This window comes from Pholis gunnellus, assembly GCF_910591455.1.
Source record: "Pholis gunnellus genome assembly, chromosome: 17".
Lineage (NCBI taxonomy): Eukaryota > Metazoa > Chordata > Actinopteri > Perciformes > Pholidae > Pholis > Pholis gunnellus.
The window spans coordinates 21,241,856-21,268,320 of NC_136544.1; the positions used below are offsets into that span (position 1 = coordinate 21,241,856).

Below are 26,465 nucleotides of genomic sequence, written 5' to 3' on the forward strand. Positions count from 1 at the left end.
AAAACCTTCAAAGGACTTTTCAGAATTAGGGTCACCAAAAATAATTTGGTCGTAGAAGCTCAGCGATGTATTTTCATGGATGTCTAGAGAGCTGCAGGGATGACGTATTTTTGTAATCCAACAGGAAGTTAGCGTAACCATTTCCCTCCACAAACAACCAATGGGATTCTTCATTGGATTTTTTGGGATTATTGCAGAAAATAAACGTTAATGATACTTGCGTGTATCCTAGCATGCATACAATCACCAGAAGTTAAAAGCTAACGCGAGGGGCTGATCACACCGAGACTTGTCGCTTCAAAAACTCCTTTAAATGCATAATGGCTGCGGGAAACGCACTCCCTCATTGTAGTCTATGTGAAACTATAACAACATGAGATATGAATTCCCTCTCACATACTCCGTAGCTCTCTCACAGCCCGGCGGCTAACTAGCCAGCTAGCCCTTCTACGTCTACCCGCATGCAAACAGGAAGTCAGTGTTAAAGTAGTAAAGCCCGCCTCTCGTTTTATTTGATTGGCTGCCTGGAACAAGCATGGCATCGACAAACGGTGAGACTCCACATCTGGCGCTGAAAAGTTGAGAACATTTTTAATTTTTTAGCGAGTCTAAAAACCGCGAGAAAAACTCGGCACATGCATTCTCTCTAGTGTCCACCAGGGGGCGACTCCTCTGGTTGTATAGAAGTCTATGAGAAAATGACTCTACTTCTCTCTTGATTTATTCCCTCAGTAAACATTGTAAACATGAGTTTATGGTCTCAATCTCTAGTTTCAAGTCTTCTTCAATACAGCATGATGTTCATTTAGTAAATGATGGTCCATTTAGAGTCAAACAGACCATAAAGCAGGGGATGCTTTAGGGGCGGGGCTACACAGTGATTGTCGTGATGACAACTACGTCCACTTCTTATAAACAGTTTATGGATTCAGTATGATCAGGTAGCTCCACCACCAGCTAAAGGAGGACTAGTGAGGACGTTTAGTCGTCTCATTTACAGATTCTAACCAGAAACTCATTGACTTCCAGACGAGGAAACAGGAAATGGAAAAAATGCTGACTCATGTCTGGGATTTTTACGACTCATCCTTTGACTTCGCTGCCAGTTTGTCCCGGTGGTCAACTGATGTACTACAACAAACAGATAACTATTATAAAAGAGACGGACGGCTTGAACTCCAAACAAAGTTGATCATTATTTTGTCTTCAGGTTTAATAATATAATAATAATAATGTAAAACTTCCCAGGAGTTTAGAAAAGTGACTTTGGCTTATGTGCTCTGCAAGAAAAGTTTTATTTGATTACTTGGCGGCCATCTTGGGCTGTGGTATCCAATACATCCAGTTAGAAAGTCATTTTTGCTTTTATTACAAAGCGGCATTAGTATGTGTTGCAAATTAACAACACAGCACCACGGTTCAATTTGAATGAACGTTTTTCGAACATAAATGAACACATTTTATTAGAATACGTGTGTGTGTGTGAGCGGGCTTTAGGAGGTCACATGGTCTCTGTTTACATCATAGGAAGTGTGTCCATGTTGTTATTGTTCACTACGTCAGGCCTGAATGTGGGTCTGAAAGAGGCTGCTGATTGACATGATATGTAAATACTGTGACAGCAGCACTACGATGATGAACATATTTGCCAAATGTTTGGTGTAGGAGTGATTTATTAGTCTTATTTTTGTGTGTTTTTTTTTTTTTGGTACTAACTATTCTCTGTTTGCAATTCTTCAAAAATCATTGGGACCAGTTTAACTAGATTAATCATTATTATGCAGGATAAGGATTTTTCTGGAGGAAGTGGAACAGAGATGGTTTAGAGTAGAAGTATTTACTTTTTTTTTGCAGAACAGTAGATGTTAAGTCGTCGAGGACTAAAGGTTAAAACGGCTCGAGGCAAAATTCACCAACGACGAACTATGAAGACCTTATAAAGCTCTCTTTTAAAAAAAGCCTCGTAAATGAATACCCGACCTTCTACGTGCCAAGAACAACACTTGGGACTTGACGGGGTGAAAGTGTTTTTTATTACAAAGACAAAATGTCTTCTATGTCTTTAGTTAACAAAAGATCTGATATCTGTGGTTGAATAACTAAACCAGATCGCTCCACATGTACACAAGTAGTCTTAACTTTACTGTTTTCCTCTAAAAATGTGTGAAAGTGCAATCAATGTACAGCGAAGCGTTTTATATTTTACATGCAGTTTACTTTAGAGACACTTTCACTGCTGTGTGTATTATGAGGTGTGTCGGCTCTTCTCGATCAAATAACACTGAAGCGTTTTACCTCATGATTGGTTCTGTAGAGTCAGAGACGCTGTGTTCTTTTATTCTCCTGCTTTTGTTTTATTTTACACTTTTCTTTGTCAATAAAAAAAATAAGTTTTACTGCATCTTGCTTGTCTTAATGATGTATATTATATTTACTTTTAGGTGGTCTTCCTTTATTTCAGACTAAAAAATATCAACAACTATCAGATGGATTTAACATTAGATTCCTGTTCCCCAGAGGATGAGCCCTAAAGACTTCGGTGGTCTTCTGACATTTGATTTAGCGCCACCATGAGGACAAACTTCATTTATTAAGTTAAATATCTCTACAACTACTTGATAGGTGTAGAGATATTTCCTTTAATGCCATCCGGAGATTGACATTTACATTTTTTGATTTAAACATTTACTGGATCTAATTTTGGACAGACATTCATGATCCCCAGAGGATGAACCCTACTGACCTTTGGTGATCCTCTGACCTGTCCTGTAGCCCCACAGTGAGGTTGACGTTTGTGTCAATATTAACTATAATATATTTAACTATTTCATGGATTGCTGTTACATTTGGTTCAGATATTCATGTTCTCCAGAGGATAAACTTGAATGACTATCGTGAGCTTCTATCTCTTCATCCACTCCATAGATTGGTATAATCATCATCATGTTCCCCTCGGGATGAACCACAATAACTCTGGTCTACATGTCAATGTGTCTTTTTGTTTTATGACATTCAATCAGCCCCAGCTGGACTCTGTGTTTACTGATATAAAGCTAATGTTAGCATGCTGCTATTAGCATCACAGAGCTGCTAGCATGGACTCTTGTTTCCCTCTACTTGCCCCCCCCCCCTCTTTAGTGTGATTTGCGTTGGTCTTCTCCTGCTCATCTCCTTCGACTCTCGCTGTGATCAGACAGTGGACGGGTAAATGGTAGTTGGGGGGCTGGTGGTCTTGGTCTCTTTCAGGTCTTTGTCTGGGCTCAGTCAGACTCTTGTTCCCAATGGTGCTCGGATCCGTGGTCCTTCACGGGGTCCGTGTGGGGTCCAACTGAGACGAGTGTCCCACGCCCCCCCCCCCCCCATATATCACGGCCTGTCTGCCCGGCTGTAGACCACACCGTGTCTCTCTGACCCCGCCGCAGATTAGCTAGGTGGCTCGCGTTCAGACAGTCACATGAATAGCCGCAGTAATCAAATGCAAATACGCAGAATTTAAGAAGCCTTTGCTGCCCCCCCCCCCCCCCCTCTGTCAGTGAGCGTGTCCGTCTGTGGTCACTGATGATGAGGTAATGACGGCTGTAACGCTACACCTCTGTATGATGGACACCCAACACTCTGCTGGAGGAGCAGGACGCTCCATCTTCATGCCCGAGCCAAAGAGCTTTTTTTCCTGGAAAGGGGAGCTAACAGTTCCCCTTCCTCCCCCCCACCCTCCCCCCAAACACTGTGCCTCCCTGCAGCCCCCCCTGGACAGCTATCGCATGCTGGACTTGGCTCTCCAGCTGGATGGTGCAGGGCTCTCATAACTGTAATGCGTGGCATGCCGGTTAGATGAGAGGCCCCGTGGTAACCCGATGCAGGTTATTATCCGCGGGCCCTGCTGACGGCTGCAGGTAAGAGGAGCCTCCCCGGTGAAACGCTAACCCCGCACGCCTGTTCCAGAACCCAGAGACGCTGCAAACTGAAAGTGCTAAACGCCAACAACCCGCCGTGGCCGTTTACAGTCGGGTTCAGCCGAAGTGACTCAGGATGAGATTAACGGTTCGACATCTTGTGTCCAGAATCTTCTTCTCCTCTTTCTTTAACAGAAATGAACCAAAGATGGAGGACAGAGGGAGTCTGTGAAGCTCTACGAGGCCAACTTGTGTTATAAATAATTTTGAACTTAACTTTAAAACCAACCACAAGATCTACTCACCAGCTGTTAGTGAGCTTTTGATCACCTGATCTCACATCTAAGAAATCTATTTCCATCTCATCCGTGTTGGCTCAAGGATAGATAATAATGAAATAAAATACTGAAACAGTGTAGTGGTAGCTCTAGACCAGACCACATAGTCAAATGTACAGCAGACATTTGAGTAAAGGGTTTTATGGTTCCAGCTCTCTTCTAACATAATTAAAGACTTGTTTATTATTTCAAAAGTCTGACTTCATGAGTAGAAATTGACTTTTAAATTGATTTTGCACTCAAACAAACAGCCGTTGGCCCTCAGGGTGTCTTTAGTAGCTGCTCTGGAGCTTTTGATAACACGTTGCATGATCATCCTCAGCAGACGGGAGTCTTGAAAAATGAGAGTTTGAACATCTGACGTCGGGCTAATAATGAAGTTGATGTGTTATCATGAGAGCAACAGAGCGGAGAAGTTCAGACAGATAATTCAAAGATGCCCCACGACTCCACCGGTATTCCTCTGGAGGAAAACGAAAGGTTGGTGAAGGATGTGGGAGCTACTGGGAGCTACTGGGAGCTACTGGGAGCTACTGGGAGCTGTGGGGGAGCCCTCGAGCTCACCCCCCCCCCCTAAAAACAGACAGTAGACGGAGAAGAGACGGAGCGAATACGTCTTTTTTATCACACAGCTAATGAAAAGCCTGTTTCCTGGGTGACTGCTGGTACCATTGTCATGTAGGAGTGTGTGTGTGTGTGTGTGTGTGTGTGTGTGTGGGGGGGGGGGCTCTTACTGGTCTCTCACTGAGGCTGTGGTGTTGATGGTGGAGCCCCAGATTTATTACAGAGGAGGGTTTTGTGAAAGTTCACTTCACCTTAAAGTGAAACTCCTTCTGACAGATTCTTCACTTTAAATAAAAACGGCTCGTTTTCTGTTCTTCACTTTATTTAAACGTCACTTTACTGTCGACACAGTCGATCTATAGAACGCTCTACAGAACCAAAGAGTCACACAGAGATAATAAACGCCCTGAAGCTGGTTAGTCAAATATGAAGAGAAGCAATGAAGGATGAAGGACTTTAAGACTTTCTCCAGGTCAGAGGTTCACATCACGTTTCAGCATCTCACCTGTTTACCTGAAACAGCACCAACACGTTGTTCTAAACACACAGACGTGTTCACACGTCCTGAGAGCTTTCAAACGTATTATTATCAAGCTGTCAGTGCTGGAATGTACTTTACTGAAGTACATATTTGAGATACTTGTACCTCATGAAACATGAACTGTATAAACGTCAATAGTTTATAAAATATTATGTTTAATCATAAAGTTAAACTCCTCAACAGTTTATACAAATACAGATGAAAACATCTATAAATCAGTTGTAGAGTACTTTAACTGTGTGGTATTAGTACTTTTACTGTAACAGAGTACTTTAACTGTGTGGTATTAGTACTTTTACTATAACAGAGTACTTTAACTGTGTGGTATTAGTACTTTTACTATAACAGAGTACTTTAACTGTGTGGTATTAGTACTTTTACTGTTTTGAAGGATGTAAATACTTCCTCCACCTCTCGGTTGAGGCAGATGGGAGTGTTGTTGTAGTTGTTGTAGTTGTTGTAGTTGTTGTTGTTGTTGTAGTTGTTGTTGTTGTAGTTGTTGTAGTTGTTGTTGTTGTTGTTGTTGTAGTTGTTATTGTTGTAGTTGTTATTGTTGTTGTAGTTGTTGTTGTAGTTGTTGTTGTTGTTGTAGTTGTTGTTGTTGTTGTTGTTGTTGTAGTTGTTGTTGTTGTGTTTTAGGATAATCTGACCTCACAGGTCCTATAAAGAGAGAAGCACGGGGCCCAGTGTAGAACCCTGTGGGACTCCACAGAACATGGACGATGAAGACGAGCTGACTGAGACGATGAAGGATCTGTTGGATATGAAGGAAACCAAACTTACTGGTTCATGAATGTGAATCAGACACAAAATGAAGGAAAACCAGACTCACACATGTGGACGGTCACTAATCTGGCATTAAAAATCAAACGTCATAAAACACATCAGAGGTTTTTATCGCTGCTCGTCTGTTTGCTCTGAAATGACCTTTTGATCCAACGAGACACTTTAAGAAAGACTTCAAAGATCATATCACCGGCTGATTTAAACATTAACCTTTGTTTGGTTTCCCTCCTGCACTCACAGCATTCACTGGCTTCTATGGGCTTGTGTGTTTAATGGGAACCGATGTTTATATTTTAGATATTGTATGAATATCAAAACGCACTAAAACACCACTGTTGGCTGTAAAAACATGAGCGTCCTGTCAGAGCCAGATGGGTGCTGGTGAGTCCGGGGTATCGGGGTCAGGACCAGGATTTGTAGGTCTTTGTGTGCAGCACCTTAAGGCCGGCGGTGGGTGTCTTGTTTGGGGAGTGTGTGTTTGCGTGTTTGCTTCTGTCGCAGCGCAGGCTGACGCTCCTTTGTGCTGAGGCGGGTAATCCGACATCCATCACAGGCTTTAGCAAGCAACACACACTCTGTGTAACAACACGGAGACAATGCCCCGGGAAACAGTGGGAGGGCCTCTTTATTCATTACGCAAGGCTAAGGGGGGGGGGGCTCTTTTGTAGGTGTTTCAGGGTTTCGGGGGACTGAATGAGGCGGCAGAAGACCGGCATGACAAAGCCGGTTCTGGAGTGACCAGTAAACCTGGGAAGCTTCCAGAAGAGCTGTGGGAGTTCACCAGAGAAGCTCCGCCTCCAGAGAAGCTCCTGTCGGGCGTCCGCTGACGTGTTCGTGCCGGAGGACGGCGGCTACGGTTGGATTCACGGTGGTTACCGTGGAAACCAACCAGTCTTACAGCAAAGAACATCCAAACATCGATTCAAACAATATGAACTCCTCCTGGGCTTCATTACGCTGCGTTCAGATGCAATGGGACAATTCAAACTGTATCATGAAACTTGTATCAGGTGTTTACACTCTTTGGGGAGTTTGGGAGAACTTTATTGAGAATTGTTTTATTTATAAACCGGAACAAACGTTAAGTTCAACTTGAGATTCGACCGCTTTCCTCTAACGGCTCCCAGCTGAACTGTTTCCAGGATAATTTAAATGCAGGAAAACAAAGTGTTTCATTCTAGTTGACTACCTGCTGAGTTGGCCTTTTACTTTCCCAAAACCCAAACCAACACTACTCCTGTGCCAATTAGTTATTGTGCTAATGAGCTAAACACCGTCACGGCACAATGAAAACTACTCTCAGAGATGTTTATATTTGTTATCTTACCTTTTGAAGCTGAAGCGACTGGCTTCATGTTAAAGCAGCTTTACATTCAGCTTATTCAGATGTTTCATTGTTTGTTGGGATGAAACCAGTGTTTAATCTAATATTTCCAGCCTTCATATATTTAAACCACCGTCCGTCCCTGACGTTAACCGAGAGCTTTGAGTGACAATATTCAGTCAACATGTTTCATATGTTAATGTTTCCTCAGTGTTGATCAGATAATCTCCGTTATTACTCGTGTGTCTCTGTCTCAATGCCTTTGCTGTTATGAACGTGGAGGAACGGGGCCCTCGTTAAACGTCAAACAGAAAACCTTTGTTCTTGTTGTCCTGCGAGGTTCTTCAGTGTTCTGCTGTCCAGGTAACATGAAGGTAACATGAAGGTTAGTGACAGAACAATGGTCTCTAGATACCAGAGTCAGTTACCAAACATATCCTCAGCTTACACTCCCGTCTGCCACATTTCACACCAGCTATGTGCATTGTGTCCTCCAGAGATAGACGGCTCGGTCGGTTTCCCTCATGCAGAAACATGTCTGTGTACGTTTTGTTAAAATATACTGATGTCCTCTATAGTATGGAAGTCCATTTCCACCACTGTGAGGACAAAAATAAAGATGTATAGACTTACAGGATCTTTATTTTTGTCCTCACAGTGGTGGAAATGGACTTCCATACTATAGAGAGCGGCGCTGATGCTGAGGGAAGATATGCAGCAGCTCAACTCGTCCTCACGGGCCTGGAGGAAGAATCACCTGATGGAGGTAGAATCACCTGATGGAGGAGGAGTCACCTGATGGAGGAAGAGTCACCTGATGGAGGAAGAATCACCTGATGGAGGAAGAGTCACCTGATGGAGGAAGAATCACCTGATGGAGGAAGAATCACCTGATGGAGGAAGAGTCACCTGATGGAGGAAGAGTCACCTGATGGAGGAAGAATCACCTGATGGAGGAAGAGTCACCTGATGGAGGTAGAATCACCTGATGGAGGAAGAGTCACCTGATGGAGGAAGAGTCACCTGATGGAGGAAGAATCACCTGATGGAGGAAGAGTCACCTGATGGAGGAAGAGTCACCTGATGGAGGAAGAATCACCTGATGGAGGAAGAGTCACCTGATGGAGGTAGAATCACCTGATGGAGGAAGAGTCACCTGATGGAGGAAGAATCACCTGATGGAGGAAGAATCACCTGATGGAGGAAGAGTCACCTGATGGAGGAAGAATCACCTGATGGAGGAAGAATCACCTGATGGAGGAAGAGTCACCTGATGGAGGAAGAATCACCTGATGGAGGTAGAATCACCTGATGGAGGAAGAGTCACCTGATGGAGGAAGAGTCACCTGATGGAGGAAGAATCACCTGATGGAGGAGGAGTCACCTGATGGAGGAAGAGTCACCTGATGGAGGAAGAGTCACCTGATGGAGGAAGAATCACCTGATGGAGGTAGAGTCACCTGATGGAGGAAGAGTCACCTGATGGAGGAAGAATCACCTGATGGAGGAGGAGTCACCTGATACCTGTGTGTGTTGGTCTCTGTGGAGGGAAACGGGCTGAACAAGCAAACATGAACGTAGCCGTTGGGGGGGGTGGGGGAGGGGGGGCTGAGCCCTGCATGTGGTCTTCTTGGCGGCCTCAGTCTGACCTTGGGGGGGCCGGGCGTGCTCAGACCTGCCTCTACCCACAATGCTGGGCGGGAGACTCACCGAGCCGCTTGCAGTACTTGGACCAGGAAGAGAATGAACCTCCCTCCACCTCGCTGCGTCTGTTAATGACTCCTTTCTCTCTTCCGTTCTCTCAAACACTCGCTGGATTCCAGCACACGGCTTTGGCCTCCGTTTACCACAGAGGACACTTCCTCTCTCTCTCTCCTCTCCTGCTCCCTTTTTCTAAACTTTAATTTGATTTCTTTATGGTCTTTGTATGTTTTCACAGCGGAGGGTGAAAGCTTTTTAAGAAGCTGCTGCTTTACATATCTGAGACTCGACGCCCTCAATAGGTGAGCTGCCGTGACGACGGCAGTGAATAAAAGGACCTCGTCCACCCAACACCCGGTTCAAGTCTCAGACCCCCCCCCCCCCCCCCCCCCCCCCAGCAAAGAGCCACACGGCTTCTCCGTTGTGTTCGTGGTGCATCCAGCAAGAACGACTTTAAAGTGTAAAGTAAAAGGCAAACATCAGTAACTCCACCACGGTCACATGACTTCACGTCTCCACCACTAAGTGTTCACCTCTAAAGATACCTGTCTTACCTCTCACACACCTGTTGACGATGATAACACATCTCAACAACTATTATGGGATGGATTTGTGATGAAACGTAGTTCAGCGTTCATGTTCCTCTGAGGACGAACTTTGACTTTTCATCTGGCGCATCACGTTAAAGAGTCCCATACTTTATGACCAAATACCTGCAGAATTAATGACATGAACTCTGTGTTTACTGATAATTAGCAACATGCTAATGCTAATATGTATACCGTGCTAAGCTGACGTTAGCATTTAGCTTACAGTGCAGCCTCTCAGACTGTAGTCTCTTTTCTTTCCCTGATCCTGGTCTAAAATAAGGATGAAAACACCGCTGCAGCTCTCTGTTTGGGTTTAATATGTGATCTAATAACCTGCGGAGTCGAGGAATGATTGACTTCACGAGAGGAAAGCGCCGCCGCCGCCGCCGCCAACCGACACTTTAAAAGTCAAAAGCTTCCAAAACATTTGAACTCTTCAGACTTTTAACATCACACAAGGAGACTTTATTATTTATTCACACTGTACAGGTATGGATTGTGTGTGTGTGTGTGTGTGTGTGTGTGTGTGTGTGTGTGTGTGTGTGTGTGTGTGTGTGTGTGTGTGTTGCATTCTGCTGGTTATTATATAAGTTAATGGCTGAGCAGTGTGTCTATGAAGTTCATGACACCTCCTCCTCCTCGTCTGTTCCTCAGCATCACTCCTGTCCTCTTCACAGCTGGGTGAGTCAGAGGGGGAGGTGTGTGTGTGTGTGTGTGTGTGTGTGTGTGTGTGTGTGTGTGTGTGTGTGTGCGTGTGTGTGTGTGGGGGGTGATCTTTACATCCCCCGCCAGGGATCAGACAAACACTTATTAACTGCGAGGAATGCAAACTGAGAGGCAGGACAGCATAGGGTGGAGGTGGGGGGGGGGGGGTGAAGAAAGAGAAAGGAGAAAGAGGAGAACCCCCCCCCACGTCTTTCTCCTCCTTTTATTTCTTGTAAACTCCCGACCCAGGAGATTGATCACGAACAAAGAAGCTCCTGAGGCTGCAGACACACGGTGTTCATGACGGACAGGAAGTGACATCACACTTGATTTCAACTTATTTCATTATTCTGTTCTTTAACATTCATTACCCAGCTGTTGTTTTTAAAAGTTAAGATAAGTCAAGCTGCAAGATGATTTAAGTTAAGTTAAGTTAAGATGATTTAAGTTAAGTTAAGTTAAGATAAGATGATTTAAGTTAAGTTAAGTTAAGATGATTTAAGTTAAGTTAGAGCTTCATCAGAGAGTCATGTGATCGTGACCTGAATATCTTTGAGTGTGAGAAGAACATCTTTTTAGGCATCACATGAGTTGTGATGGACTCTTGTCTGTGTTTTGATTCAGCTTCCTGTTTATCTCAGTTCCCAGCTGAAGACTCTCGGTTAGTCCGGAGCAGCAGTGGGAGGCTGCAGAGGGAGGGTCGGCTGTCAATGAGGACAAATGACGACAGATTTAGCAGATTAGTGAAGTGAGTGGAGGAGAGAGAGGACACATCATGAGGACGTGTTGGACCTTTGTTTGCTAATGGCTTTGACTTTTTTACCCCGACTGTTTGCAAACGATCCAAACCTCTCACATCACCTCAGAGGACGTGAGGGGGTTGAACTTCCTCCTCCTCAAAGTGACGATGAGGAGAGAACAGACTCCTCTCGTGTAAAAAACATCCACCTCATCTGGAACGTGAAGGGAAATGTGTTTGATGTGACGTGTGATGTCCAAAGGGTCGGAACAAAAGATGCAGATGATGCATCGACGCACAGCCAAAAGATTTAGTGTTAGTTAAGTTAAGACAAGTTAAGTTAAGTTAAGTTATGCTAAATTATGCTAAATGGAGATTAAATCGATCAAATGAACAAGATAAGTTAAGTTAAGACAAGATAACCTAAATTAAGCTAAATTAAGATAAGATAAGTTAAGTAAACGCAGACAAAGTAACTGATGTAAAGTCAGACATTTGCATCTAAAGGCCTGAAACAAACTCAGACAATGATTGTAGCTTCTGATTGGTCGAGTGCACTGAGCTGTGAAAGTTCTTTTCTCTTCTTTCTAAGAACAACGCGAGCAGAGACCGTCTGGACGTGTTTCACTGCTGTCATCACCTTCAGGTGTTTTCACTTTCATCCACACAAGGACACAACTTTTCATTTTGCATTTCCACCTCAATAAAATCTGATAATAATGTAATTATAAAAACAAAGCTCCTCCTGAGGGTCGTCTGAAGGTCAGAGATTCAGAGTTAAATGTTACTTCAGTAAACATTTAACTTCTCAGGACATTTATTAGGTTCTTTGAGTTTCCTAAATAAAATAAAAGTTCATGAAATACAAAAATCTCTTTTCTTCGTATTCAGAACACACTGAACCAGAGACATGAAGTCTCACATTTAGTTTTATTTAAACATATAATTTCTTCTTTTACTGCACTAGTATCAGATGATTATATCGATAATATAATATTTATCAGATGGTTCTAGTTTGAACTCTCTTCTTTTGTCTGTAACATGTTTAAAAGCTGAAAGAAACATATTGAAATGTTGAGATGTTCAGTTAAATGTCGTAAACTGAGAAACGTGTTTAACCTTTCACCGTGCCCCCCCCCCCCCCCCCCCCCCCCCCCCCCCCCCCCCTCGGGGCCGTGTTTTGCAAGTCAACAAAATCCCCATAAAGCGGACGCGGCGCGGCGCCCCTGAACTCAGCACACACAAACTTGGCCGCTCATTGAGGTCGAGCAACAAACCGGCGGGATTAGAGGAGTAGAGGAGTCGGGGGGAGTCAGGGGGAGTCGGGGGATGCTGAAAGGCCACCACGCAGACTCTGGAGTTAAGCGTCCGTGAATGAGATGTGGCGACTCCAAAACAAAGCTAGTGTGTCACTCAGAGGGGGAACGCTGACGTCACGACTCACAAAGGACCAGTGAGGGGGGGGGCTGTAAAATATAGCAGGACGTCCTGGTTCTCCTCTCAAATATGCACCAGAGCTGCTGCCAAGTCTCCTTCTGTTTGTGTCCACACAGGAGCGTTTGCACTGTGTCTCGATGGAGATGGACTCTCTGATCCATATTGGGGGGGTCTCTCATGGTCTCATGGTCTCTCATGGTCTCTCATGGGTGGCCTGGTTTGGCCGGAGGACTCTCGTAGTGGTCTCCATGGGGATGAGCAGGACCTGGGGAGGTATCCGGCTTACTGGAAACGTGGTTTATTGTTGACTTTCAGGAATGGGGGGGGGGACTGAAAGCAGGGTGTGTGTGTGTGTGTGTGTGTGTGTGTGTGTGTGTGTGTGTGTGTGTGTGTGTGTGTGTGTGTGTGTGTGTGCATTTATGGAGAAATACTACAAGTTAAAGTCCTGCATTGTAAATGTAGATTTAAAAAGTATTATCAGATAACTGTGTTTGAAGTATCAAAGGTACATGTACCTGTGAGTGATATCATCGAAACTAACACTTTATAACTTCAGACAATAAAGAAACATTCTCCAGACTCACAACATGCAGTATAAAGATATCTACATGCTGTTAAAGAAGTAGAATGTACTTATGGAAGTACTGAGGTACACAAACACAGAACAGAAGTATCAGAACTCAGAAGAAAAGTCAAGAGAGGTTTGTGTTTAAATGTTGGGCTTTAGCTCCCTCTGTTGGCTCTGTAGCTTTACGCACTGAATACACGCACACACACACACAAACACACCACAAATACACGCACACACACACACACACACACCACAAATACACGCACACAGACACACATAAATACATACACACACACACACACACACACACGTGAAATACATTAAATTATCTAATATTTAAAAAAGAAAAAGAAAACTTCCAAAAATGAAATAAACTGTATCAGAACTTAATTTCTTCTTCTGAGAATACTGCTGTACTTTTACTGCATAGAGCTGAGAATACTGCTGTACTTTTACTGCATAGAGCTGAGAATACTGCTGTACTTTTACTGCATAGAGCTGAGAATACTGCTGTACTTTTACTGCATAGAGCTGAGAATACTGCTGTACTTTTACTGCATAGAGCTGAGAATACTGCTGTACTTTTACTGCATAGAGCTGAGAATACTGCTGTACTTTTACTGCATAGAGCTGAGAATACTGCTGTACTTTTACTGCATAGAGCTGAGAATACTGCTGTACTTTTACTGCATAGAGCTGAGAATACTGCTGTACTTTTACTGAAGTAGGATTTTTAAAGCAGGACTTTTTCTTGAAGTAGAGTGAACATCTGTCTTTATTTATTTATATTTAAACTTGATTTACTTTGTACTTCTCCGGAATAAAGGGTCAGACGTGAGTTGTGTTCAGTGTTCATCATCAGTGTGTACTTCAGGGACCGTTGGTTCTCGTGTTGTGATCAGCTGACCTGCAGCGGTCACATGACTTCCGTTTCCCTCGTTCCTATTCGACAGACTCAGCTGAAAACGCTTCAGCTTCAGGTCCAACACCAGACGAGTACTTTAATACTTCGAAACACTAGTTGGGTTATTTCTTTACCTGCTAATGACAAGAGAGCTGAATGTCCGGAATACGGAATGTACGGTGGCCGAACTCGGTTAGAAATGCACTAGTTTAATGTTGCTGCTGTATTTGTGTGGAGGAAGAGCGACGTGGTGACGGTTGAACAAGTTGAACTTCTACTGGAATACGTGTAGTATTGTGTATTTGGTGTACGCCGAATTGACGACTGGATTGTACCAATCCTCGGACTACTTCCGTCTTTCCCTCTCAAGGTCTGTAAAGTATTCTCAGAGCTAACGACACCTTCAATTGGCTGTTTTCAGAACGGACTTTGGATTTGTGCTTTTCACGTAGATAACAGACCAGAGCCACAAGTAGTGGTTTCCTAAAGACAGCCATGTAATAGTACACATGTAATAAAACCTGAAAGACAACAGTAAAGTAGATTCATATGTATTTTGCTCGTTGCAACATTGAGAGCATGAAGACGATCAGGGGTCAAAGTCAGCTGCTGCACCTCCACGGATAAGATATCAGATATCATTTTATACTGGTGAATCATTATCATTATACTGGTGAATCATTATCATTATACTGGTGAATCATCATCATAATACTGGTGAATCATTATCATTTAATACTGGTGAATCATTATCATTATACTGGTGAATCATTATCATTATACTGGTGAATCATTATCATTATACTGGTGAATCATCATCATAATACTGGTGAATCATTATCATCTAATACTGGTGAATCATTATCATTATACTGGTGAATCATTATCATCTAATACTGGTGAATCATTATCATCTAATACTGGTGAATCATTATCATAATACTGGTGAATCATTATCATTTAATACTGGTGAATCATTATCATCTAATACTGGTGAATCATTATCATTATACTGGTGAATCATCATCATCTAATACTGGTGAATCATTATCATCTAATACTGGTGAATCATTATCATAATACTGGTGAATCATTATCATTTAATACTGGTGAATCATTATCATTTAATACTGGTGAATCATTATCATTATACTGGTGAATCATCATCATCTAATACTGGTGAATCATTATCATCTAATACTGGTGAATCATTATCATTATACTGGTGAATCATTATCATTATACTGGTGAATCACCATCATAATACTGGTGAATCATTATCATTTAATACTGGTGAATCATTATCATCTAATACTGGTGAATCATTATCATTATACTGGTGAATCATCATCATAATACTGGTGAATCATTATCATAATACTGGTGAATCATTATCATCTAATACTGGTGAATCATTATCATAATACTGGTGAATCATTATCATTATACTGGTGAATCATCATCATCTAATACTGGTGAATCATTATCATCTAATACTGGTGAATCATTATCATAATACTGGTGAATCATTATCATCTAATACTGGTGAATCATTATCATAATACTGGTGAATCATTATCATAATACTGGTGAATCATTATCATCTAATACTGGTGAATCATTATCATAATACTGGTGAATCATTATCATTTAATACTGGTGAATCATTATCATTTAATACTGGTGAATCATTATCATAATACTGGTGAATCATTATCATCTAATACTGGTGAATCATTATCATATAATACTGGTGAATCATCATCATCTATTACTGGTGAATCATTATCATCTATTACTGGTGAATCATGCTCGTGCACTGATTCTGTTTTTTAAATATATAAAGGAAACCAGAGACTTTCAGGAAAGATATTTGCATTTTTAAATAGTTTGTGTGTTTAGGGAAGTAAAACCTGCTCATGTGTAAAAATGAAGGAAGTGTTTTTTGAGAATAATTGGACTCAACATATCTGAAAACAAATGTAAGACTTAAGAAACATTTCCTGTGTGATGATTGGCTGCTTCTATTTGTCTCATGTGACAGTAAACTGAATATATTTGTTTGTTTGTACAGAAAACAACAACCTTGGACTTTAGGAAATGATGGAAATGTTTTACTTTAATTTACCCTCAAATACTGTATTAAAGTACAGTTTACTTGTACTTTACTTGAGGCATATATTGTACTTTTTACTGAACTGCATTTATCTGAAAGCTTTAGTTACTTTACAGATTCAGAGTATTAACCAACTAATAAATGAAGTATTATTACAGATTAAACTACCAGCAGTATATAAAGTCATTCAAGTTAGCTCCATCTTTAAAGTGTTGGACACAACAATCCATCAATAGTTATAATACTATAAAATATACATTATTCTGCACAGTGAGTACTTTTAATTGTGGTACTTTATTTCAATGCATATACCTTTGCTGAAGTAAGATTCTGAATGTAGGACTTTTACTACTAACAGAGTATTTCTACACTGTAGTATTAGTACTTCTACTGAAGTAAAAGATCGCAGTACTTCTTCCACCAGACATATTTTCTGACATGTTTTTATAAATGCTTGTTAAAATGTCCCAGTGTGATTTTGTCCAAAGATATTCAGTTTGAGAGAAAGAAAAAACAATTAAAGGAATTTACTTGAAACATTCCTTTAACAGGAGCGTTTGATTTGTTCTGCTGCGTCTTTCAGTCCTCTGGCGCTGAGTGGACGGAGTTTGTCTCCACCCGTCTGCTGAGAGACAAACATGCCGTCCAACAAGTCGGTGTCTGACGCTTCAATCACCCAGTTTATCAACTGTAGAATACTGAGAGAGCACCAGCTGCAGAGGTAACATTCAACATCAACAAATAAAGAACACTTCATCCTTCAGTTTATCACAAACGTTCAACATCAACACATAAAGGAACACTTCATCCTTCAGTTTATCACAAACATTCATCATCAACACATAAAGGAACACTTCATCCTTCAGTTCATCACAAACATTCAACATCAACACATAAAGGAACACTTCATCCTTCAGTTTATCACAAACATTCAACATCAACACATAAAGGAACACTTCATCCTTCAGTTCATCACAAACATTCAACATCAACACATAAAGGAACACTTCATCCTTCAGTTTATCACAAACGTTCAACATCAACACATAAAGGAACACTTCATCCTTCAGTTTATCACAAACATTCATCATCAACACATAAAGGAACACTTCATCCTTCAGTTTATCACAAACATTCAACATCAACACATAAAGAAACACTTCATCCTTCAGTTTATCACAAACATTCATCATCAACACATAAAGGAACACTTCATCCTTCAGTTCATCACAAACATTCAACATCAACACATAAAGAAACACTTCATCCTTCAGTTTATCACAAACATTCAACATCAACACATAAAGGAACACTTCATCCTTCAGTTCATCACAAACATTCAACATCAACACATAAAGGAACACTTCATCCTTCAGTTTATCACAAACATTCATCATCAACACATAAAGGAACACTTCATCCTTCAGTTTATCACAAACATTCATCATCAACACATAAAGGAACACTTCATCCTTCAGTTTATCACAAACGTTCAACATCAACACATAAAGGAACACTTCATCCTTCAGTTTATCACAAACATTCATCATCAACACATAAAGGAACACTTCATCCTTCAGTTTATCACAAACATTCATCATCAACACATAAAGGAACACTTCATCCTTCAGTTTATCACAAACATTCAACATCAACACATAAAGGAACACTTCATCCTTCAGTTTATCACAAACATTCAACATCAACACATAAAGGAACACTTCATCCTTCAGTTTATCACAAACATTCAACATCAACACATAAAGGAAACACTTCATCCTTCAGTTCATCACAAACATTCAACATCAACACATAAAGAAACACTTCATCCTTCAGTTTATCACAAACATTCAACATCAACACATAAAGGAACACTTCATCCTTCAGTTTATCACAAACATTCATCATCAACACATAAAGGAACACTTCATCCTTCAGTTTATCACAAACATTCAACATCAACACATAAAGGAACACTTCATCCTTCAGTTTATCACAAACATTCATCATCAACACATAAAGGAACACTTCATCCTTCAGTTTATCACAAACATTCATCATCAACACATAAAGGAACACTTCATCCTTCAGTTTATCACAAACATTCAACATCAACACATAAAGGAACACTTCATCCTTCAGTTTATCACAAACGTTCTACTGTGTGTGTGTGTGTGTGTGTGTGTGTGTAGAGAGGACCTGTGGGTGCGTGACGGGAGAATTTTAGATCCAGAGAAGTTGTTCTTTGATGAACAAGGATACGCAGATGAACGTGTGAACTGTGAAGGCAGCATCATCGCCCCGGGCTTCATAGACGTCCAGATCAATGGTAACACACACACAAACACGCACACACACACACACACACACACACAGCAGTCTGTCCTCTTGTCCTCAGGAGGACACTTTGATCCTGTAGGACATGTCCTCAGCTGTCTGTCCTCTTGTCCTCAGGAGGATACGGTATTGACTTCTCTCAGGCCTCAGAGGACGTCAGCAGTGGACTTTCCTTCGTGTCCAAGAAGATCCTTCAGCACGGAGTGACGTCCTTCTGCCCCACGCTGGTCACGTCTCCTCCAGCAGTCTATCACAAGGTAACTGGTTTTAACTTGAGTTCTCCTGAGTCCTCAAACACAACACAGCGCCTCCTCAACAAGGGGAACCTTCAGGACGTTTTAAACCTCACAAACTCTAATTATTCTACATAACTGTTCTATTTCACATCTTAATTCAGACTATTGTCTGAAAGTTCTAATGACTCTTATTATTTTTATAACGGTTTGAATCTTATATATAACATGTTTACAGAGTTACATGTACATGAAATACTAGTAGAGAGTAATTTAACCAACACAACATACATTACATACAAATCCACCTGCTGACTCTGCTACTCTGATATTCTATCACATATGCTGTAGATATATATACTATATACATATTAATATCCATACATGTACTCTCACTTTAACCATCTCACTGCATTTTGCTTTGTAGTTGTTGTCTCTATATTCTCTGTGTAGTTTACTATTTACTTTACATTTTATTCTTATTTTAGTGTATTTACCGCCTTATTATTTAGTTATTACTTTATTTGTCTGCATCTTGTGCCGCTTTTACCAAAAAAGGCTTTTATTTGATCTTTTCTTTTCTTTAATAATACTAATAATATGTATAAAATATACACATTTAAATAAACAAAGTCAGACGTGATTGACAGGTCTGATTTAATTTAAACTAACAACTAACTTTAAATGTCCTCAAGTTGACTTAAATGATTCACTTTTTAAAGTCTATTGTCTTGCTTTTGTCTGACTTTATTATCTGCTGATGACGAGATGTTACTCATGATGTTCCAGGTTCTGCCTCAGGTCAAAGTTCACGATGGAGGACGAGGAGGAGCCGGAGTTCTGGGTACGATGTTGATCACTGCAGCTTTTATCAAACACACATTTTATTTCACATCCTGTAAGAACATCTGGTCACATAATATGTTACGTCTGTTACATATATATATATATATATATTAGGCTTCCATCTGGAGGGTCCGTTCATCAGCGTGGAGAAGAAAGGAGCTCACCCGGAGAGGTTTCTGAGGACCTTCCGGTCCGGAGGGATGGAGGACCTGATGGACGCCTACGGCAGCCTGGACAACGTGGCCATGGTGACGCTGGCTCCGGAGCTGGCCGGCAGCCAATCGGTGGTGAGGGAGCTCTGCCGGAGGGGCATCACCGTGTCTCTAGGTGAGCGTCGTGGTACGTGGTCGGTAGTATTTATGTGTGTACACATCCTGTTACTGATGTTTCCTCTCCAGGTCACTCTGTGGCCAACCTGTCTCAGGCGGAGGAGGCGGTTCATCACGGAGCCTCCTTCATCACCCACCTGTTCAACGCCATGCTGCCTGTGAGTACTTATACACTGTAGGAGTACTTCTACTGTACCAGGGTACTTATACACTGTGGTATTAGTACTCCTACTGGACCAGAGTATTTATACACTGTGGTTGTAATACTGCTACTGCAGTAAAGGACGTGAGTACTTCCTGTACCTCCTTGTCTTCCTGAAGTTGCTCGTCTCCGTTTATCTCTGATTAGATCTCATTAACTCCTCCTCCTCCTCTTCCTCCTCCTGCTTCTCCTCCTCCTCCTCCTCCTCCTCTTTTCCTTCTCTCTGCTGTGGTCCAGTTCCACCACCGGGACCCGGGTATAGTGGGTCTTCTGACCAGTGACCAGGTCCCTTCGGACCGGACGGTCTACTACGGCATGATAGCTGACGGGATCCACACCAACCCGGCCGCCCTGCGCATCGCTCACAGAGCGCACCCTTCAGGTCAGAGGTCGCCGTCGTCGTCCTGGCTGACAAAGCTCTGATGTCACTTCCTGTCGTGACCTGTGATTGTACCCTCAGGTCTGGTTCTGGTGACGGACGCCATCACGGCGATGGGTCTCCCTCCTGGTCGTCACACTCTGGGCCAGCAGGTCGTTGAGATCCAGGGTCTTCACGCCTACGTGGCAGGTCTCAAGCTCCTCTTATGTTTTAAAATAAATCAATCTGATCTTCTTCTTCTTCTCCTCATCCTCGATCCTTGATGATCCATATTAACAGATATAGATCTCTTTGATGTTTGATTGTATCAGCTGGTCTACAAGAATCCAGAATATTTATATTTATTAAACCTCTCTGAAGTCTAAATCATCAAAAATAATAAATGTTATACTTTTACTTTGTTATAGTAATTTATAGTGTTTTTTTCTTCATTAAAACACACAATTCAAATGATAAGGAAATAATAGATTATATTTTTATCGTCATTATTATTTTTATTGATGTATAATAATGTGCTTAGAGCTCATGTTAGGAAGTTAAAACGCTCATAATTCATCTCTAATATCTATTTTACATTCACGTGAACACATCATGATAACGTTATAATGTTCCTTCAGCCAGTACTCATGTTCACTGAGCAGAGCCTGAAGGCATCATGATGTCACTGAATGAACCTCGTTGGTTAGCCGTTAGCGGTGCTGCTAACGTTACTAGCTCTCCTCTGATTGGTTGTTTACAATGAAACATGATCAGAGATCAGAGACTAGAAACACAAGTTCTACTGAGTCAGTGAAACTTTATTTACACTCTGATGGTTAACGATAAAACTTTATTTAAACTCTGATGGTTAACGATAAAACTTTATTTACACTCTGATGGTTAACGATAAAACTTTATTTACACTCTGATGGTTAACGATAAAACTTTATTTAAACTCTGATGGTTAACGATAAAACTTTATTTAAACTCTGATGGTTAACGATAAAACTTTATTTACACTGTGATGGTTAACGATAAAACTTTATTTACACTGTGATGGTTAATGATAAACTGGTTTTAATTGATACATGTCTGTGTTTTAGGCACTACGACGCTCTGCGGCAGCATCGCTACGATGGACATGTGTGTGCGTCACTTTAAACAGGCTGCAGGTGAGCTCGTGAGATTTGGTTCCAGCAGAAACGCAACTAAACAAACACTTCAGTTTAAAAATGTTGGAAACAAATGATGTGCTTCTTGATTTTAGTTCTTTTTTTATCCTTTGTTTTATCCGTTGAGTTCTGGAGCAACACGAAGCTTCTCAAAGACGGTTTTGTTGTAAAATGTTTGTACATTCAGATACTTGGATTTTAAAAGAACTCCTACCAGAAATGTTTCTAAAAGCAGAAATGCAGAAAATTAACCTCAAAATCACAGTACTTTCCTCCAGTAAACACAATATTCCTCAGTATTCAAACACCAATCCTGCAGGTACTTTTCCAGGAAAATGGTGACAGAATTTGAGGAGAAGTTCCACTAAATAATGTGATTTATTTGCTTGTGTCTGACCAGGCTGCAGTGTAGAAGAAGCTCTGGAAGCTGCTTCGCTCCATCCGGCTCAGCTGCTGGGTGTCGTGCACAAGAAGGGGAACCTGGACTACGGATCGGACGCAGGTCTGGATCCAGAAGAGAATCTGCATCTCTCTTTAGAAACTATTATTATTATTATGATGTCATAATTATATATTTGTGTTTGATGTGTCCGTGTTCGCAGACCTCGTTTTGCTCGACGACGCCCTCAACGTCAAAGCCACCTTTATCTCTGGAGAGGAGGTCTGGAGAAAAGAACCATAGAAGAAGAAGAAGTAGCCTGAAGCTGGGAGCCGCGGTGCCTTCAGGGGGAAGCTGTAAATCACAGAACCACAAATGTGTTGAATGTTTTTGATAAGAAAACACAGGGAACTTTATCTTCAGTTGCTCTTTAATTTAAAAATGATCCGGTTTAACTGATTGGAAACTATTGGATGGATGAAATCTAAGGACTTCTCTTGAGTCTCAGTTGTACTTTTGAATATTTAGTTTAAGTTGAAAGTTCAACTTAGACTGACGACTGAAGTACTCGTGTGCAGCTGAGCCTGAAGCCCTGTGCAGATCTAATAAAAGTCGCCATTCTTGACGGCATTCTCGTCGCCATCTTGGTTTATGGTCGTCGCCGTCTACTTCAGACTCAGTAGTAAACAGATCTTTCTATATAAACTCTTAAATGTGTTTTCTGTTTGCAGCAGGTTCAGTTAGCTCACTGATCGCTGATGGTTGAAAAATCACAGACACATGAGCTCCAGATGGAATTGACATCATTGATCTGATGACATAGAGACATGGATCCGGTCCAAATGGGGCTTCAGATGTCCTCAATAGGCCACCGTACAGAGATTAGACCTTTTACAGAAGATAAAAACTTTCTTCCTCGAGACTTTTCCATTTAAGAATATCTAAGTTCTTTCTCCATATTTCATCCATCCAGAAATGTAGTTTTTTGGGGTTTTATTGCTCATTGCTGCACATTTGTTGGACTGACTTTGCTGATTGCCAGTATTTTACTAAATCAATCTGTTTTATAATTAAAATGTATTTAAATCAAATATCAGCAATCAAACCCAGAGTCATACGACCCTTATCTAAATGTTTGTAGATTTGAGGTGTATTTCTGACGTACTTAGGGTTTTATAAATGATTAAATGCACATCATCATTTTACACATCTGTGATTTAAAGGGAAACATTTTGCTATTAAAGTACATAAATCAACTTTCAGTGGATGTTGCTGTATGACATCGTCTCCTTTTCTAAGCAATAACATTTACTTGTGTTTTATTATCTGATGTTTAAGTGGATTTTTGTTGTCTGTAATAGTTTTTATCTGATTTATTCTCAGAGACATCTGAAGGACACAAGCCCACCACAGGGAACCACTGGTTAAATGCATTACTTTTATTTCTTTTTGCAAAATCTTAATATATATATTTCCCTCTGAAATCATACTTTTGACTACTGACGGATTTTTTGTTTTACTGTGAATTTGCCATAAAATTGGAGCAAAGTACCAAACACTGTTTTTATTTAAAATCTTAATCTAAAGAAGTAATTAAAGAAGTCAAATAAATACAGTGAAGTAAAAAGTACATTATTCCCTCTGAAATGTTGTAAAGTGTACTTAAAAAAACATAATGAAGGACGAATCGTACAGTAAAAGTACTTGAGTAAATGTACTTTATAATAATTAAATTAAGCTTTTCAGATTGCTGATATGCATTTTGTAATTAGCATTAAATTAGATTAATAGACAATCAAATCTGAAAATACAATATTAAGTTTGCTCTACATAAAGGAGCATTCATTTTCAAATTAAAACTACTTTTAATCGGCCCACAAGCTCAACCGACAACCCTTACAAGGCTAAGCTAAGTAGCTTAGTAAGCTAGCTATAGAGTTACAGAATATTCAGAAAAAGAAGCAACTTTGTTGGGCAATTTATGCCGAATTTCACGTTTTAGCTGCTAGCTAACTTTGCTAACGCGGGCCGTTAATTACTTTTGGAATAGAACCCTAACCCAGGTTTGAGTTTTAAATGAAAGTGCTGCTTAGTGTCTTATTTATTATAATAACTATATTATAAATGTATGGTTTTTACGGTGCACACATGCCTGTACTGCTAGATTTATGAGGAGTTTGGTGAATTATATTTAAGCAGAGAGCAGCAATGATTTGTAAAATAAACTTAAATTCATGTTTTAAAATGTGTAGCCTACACATGCTTGTAAATCAAGCTAGTTTATATTGCTAGATGTAAAATGGAGTTCGGTGGTGAAATTGTAACTGAACCGACATGTTTGGGTTTTAACTTTGCATCATCCAGAACCGTAATGGAGGAAAAAGGATCTTCATCTTGACCGGATAACGGTCGATACGTCCCGGTGTCCTGTCCCGAGAAACGTCCCTGGAGAGAACCGAGCTGAAGGAGAGCTACACGAAGCTAGCCGTAGTTAGCCACCGCGAGGACCGGAAACGGAAGCGAAATTACCTTCAAAATAAAAGAGCAACACGCATCAAATTCCACAACAAGAACTGAGTCGAAATGTATTGATAAATTACTTCTATATGTGCAAAAAACTAAACCAATTAGCCTCAGTGTTGTTTATGCTGATGGGGGTCACAGGGGTCATAATTAGTGCTTGAAATATGAATTGATTGGAAGATTTACAGAAAATTAAATAAACAATCAGTTTGATAATTGTTTAAATATTCTCTCATTCCAGAGATCCAGAGATGTTCTTAAATGTGAGGATTATAAATAAATCAGCACATTTTAACACGTCACGGGGGAAGTTATGTTTGGTATTTTTAATTAGGATTTTGGTCGTTACTCATTTCAAAGAGTTAAAATAAATAGATTAATGGAATATGATGATATGAGAACAAGAATAAACAAACATTTGAGTTTAAAGCCCAACAAGCCGAAACCTGAAGTATTTTATTTTGAAGCACTAATTTGTGCAGACATTATATTTTAGAACAGAGAAGATTTTTATGACTATGATTATTTGCATTTATTTAATTTATTCATTAACACAATTAATGTATTCATTAATACAAAATAAATGTTTGAAATATATACCACTAGTTCTACAAGAGTGTGCTGCTTCAGGGCTGCAATCTAAGATGAATACACTTTATTAATCTACATAATATTGATTTATTAAGACTATAACGTGATAAAAAGCCCATAGTGATGTCTTCAAACAGCTGAACCAAAACTCAAAGATATTTACTTTACTCTCACATATGACAAATAAAAACAGTTCATTTAAAAATAAAAAAATGTGTTGTCTAATTTTCTGATTGTTTTGGATAGACTTTCTGTAAACATATATATATATATACATACATATATATATATATATATATATATATATATGTGTGTGTTTTATAAAAAAAATGTTGGTTAAATGTAGTTTTATTTTGAAATATTGTGACAGGAAGTGTCTCGTGTTCCCTGCAGCTTAACAGTGATGGTGAGAGGAGAGCGGTGGTGGTGGTGACTCTGCACATCGGGCTCATATTAAAGAGGGATGCATGGAGATCTCAGACAGCCGGCAGCAAACATCCTTCTCCTCAGCTGAAGCCCAGCGTGTCCCGTCTGCAGCAGGTGAGTCCCGGCTGTCCACCGAGCTGCTGTCTGTCTCTGTGTCCTCTCTGCGGTTTGCTCATCCAGCCACCAGCTGTATGCTGCAGGTGCACCAGGTACCTAAAGTCTATGTGAACTTCTCTATCAGCAGGGAAGCATCTGCAGTGAGGCACGGAGGAATCCTCTTTGAATGCAATTATTTGACTCAGTTTTGAGTCTTTTAAATGAGTTTTTCCTTCAATGCATTGATCATTTAGTCATTCAGAGACAGATAAAAGACAAAGGACACATTCTTTTGAGGTGTGATTTATAACGATACAAGAAGTGCATGTTTGATAGAGGACGAGTGTCTCTGTGGTCGGTGTGTCTTCATCGCTCACGGAGCTGCAGCTCCTCAGGTTCTCAGGCGGGTTCTAAGTCCTTGTCCAAGGACAACACGGAGTGAGACGGTGAGCCAAGTCGCTCACTGATGGAGCTTTAAACGTGTTTCTCTGCAGGACTCTGATGCTCATTTGTCCCCGATGACACTGATGAAGTATAAATAAGATGCTTTTAAACAAATCAAAATAAAAGCTGTTTAAGGTTTGTAGAGCCACATGTGTTGATTGAGAAATACACGTTTCAGTGTTTAATCAAACTATATGTGTTACCATGTTGTGAGTGTGGAGTTATATATATCATTGGTCTCTCATTCTGTGTGTTTGTTATTATTTATTGTGTTAATTAATGAAAACCATGAAGCAGAGCTCACATCATTTTAGGCTAAA

The 26,465-nt window shown here is 40.6% G+C and overlaps 1 protein-coding gene across 2 annotated transcripts; it reads left to right on the top strand.

Moving 5' to 3' along the window:
- Positions 1–14,130: 14,130 nt before the first annotated feature.
- On the top strand, positions 14,131–23,390 carry amdhd2 (amidohydrolase domain containing 2). 2 transcript variants are annotated; one of them, XM_079178049.1, is made up of 12 exons: positions 14,131–14,463; positions 16,761–16,930; positions 18,402–18,538; positions 18,664–18,803; positions 19,569–19,623; positions 19,740–19,952; positions 20,024–20,112; positions 20,394–20,538; positions 20,617–20,724; positions 21,618–21,686; positions 22,087–22,188; positions 22,289–23,390. In XM_079178049.1, the coding sequence occupies exons 2-12, from the start codon at positions 16,848–16,850 to the stop codon at positions 22,366–22,368; spliced, it is 1,221 nt and encodes a 406-aa protein (XP_079034175.1). In that variant the 5' UTR covers positions 14,131–14,463; positions 16,761–16,847; the 3' UTR covers positions 22,369–23,390. The 2 variants fall into 2 exon arrangements, with proteins under 2 accessions (XP_079034175.1, XP_079034174.1); XM_079178048.1 differs by having other exon boundaries at positions 16,793–16,930.
- The last annotated feature ends 3,075 nt before the right edge of the window (positions 23,391–26,465 follow it).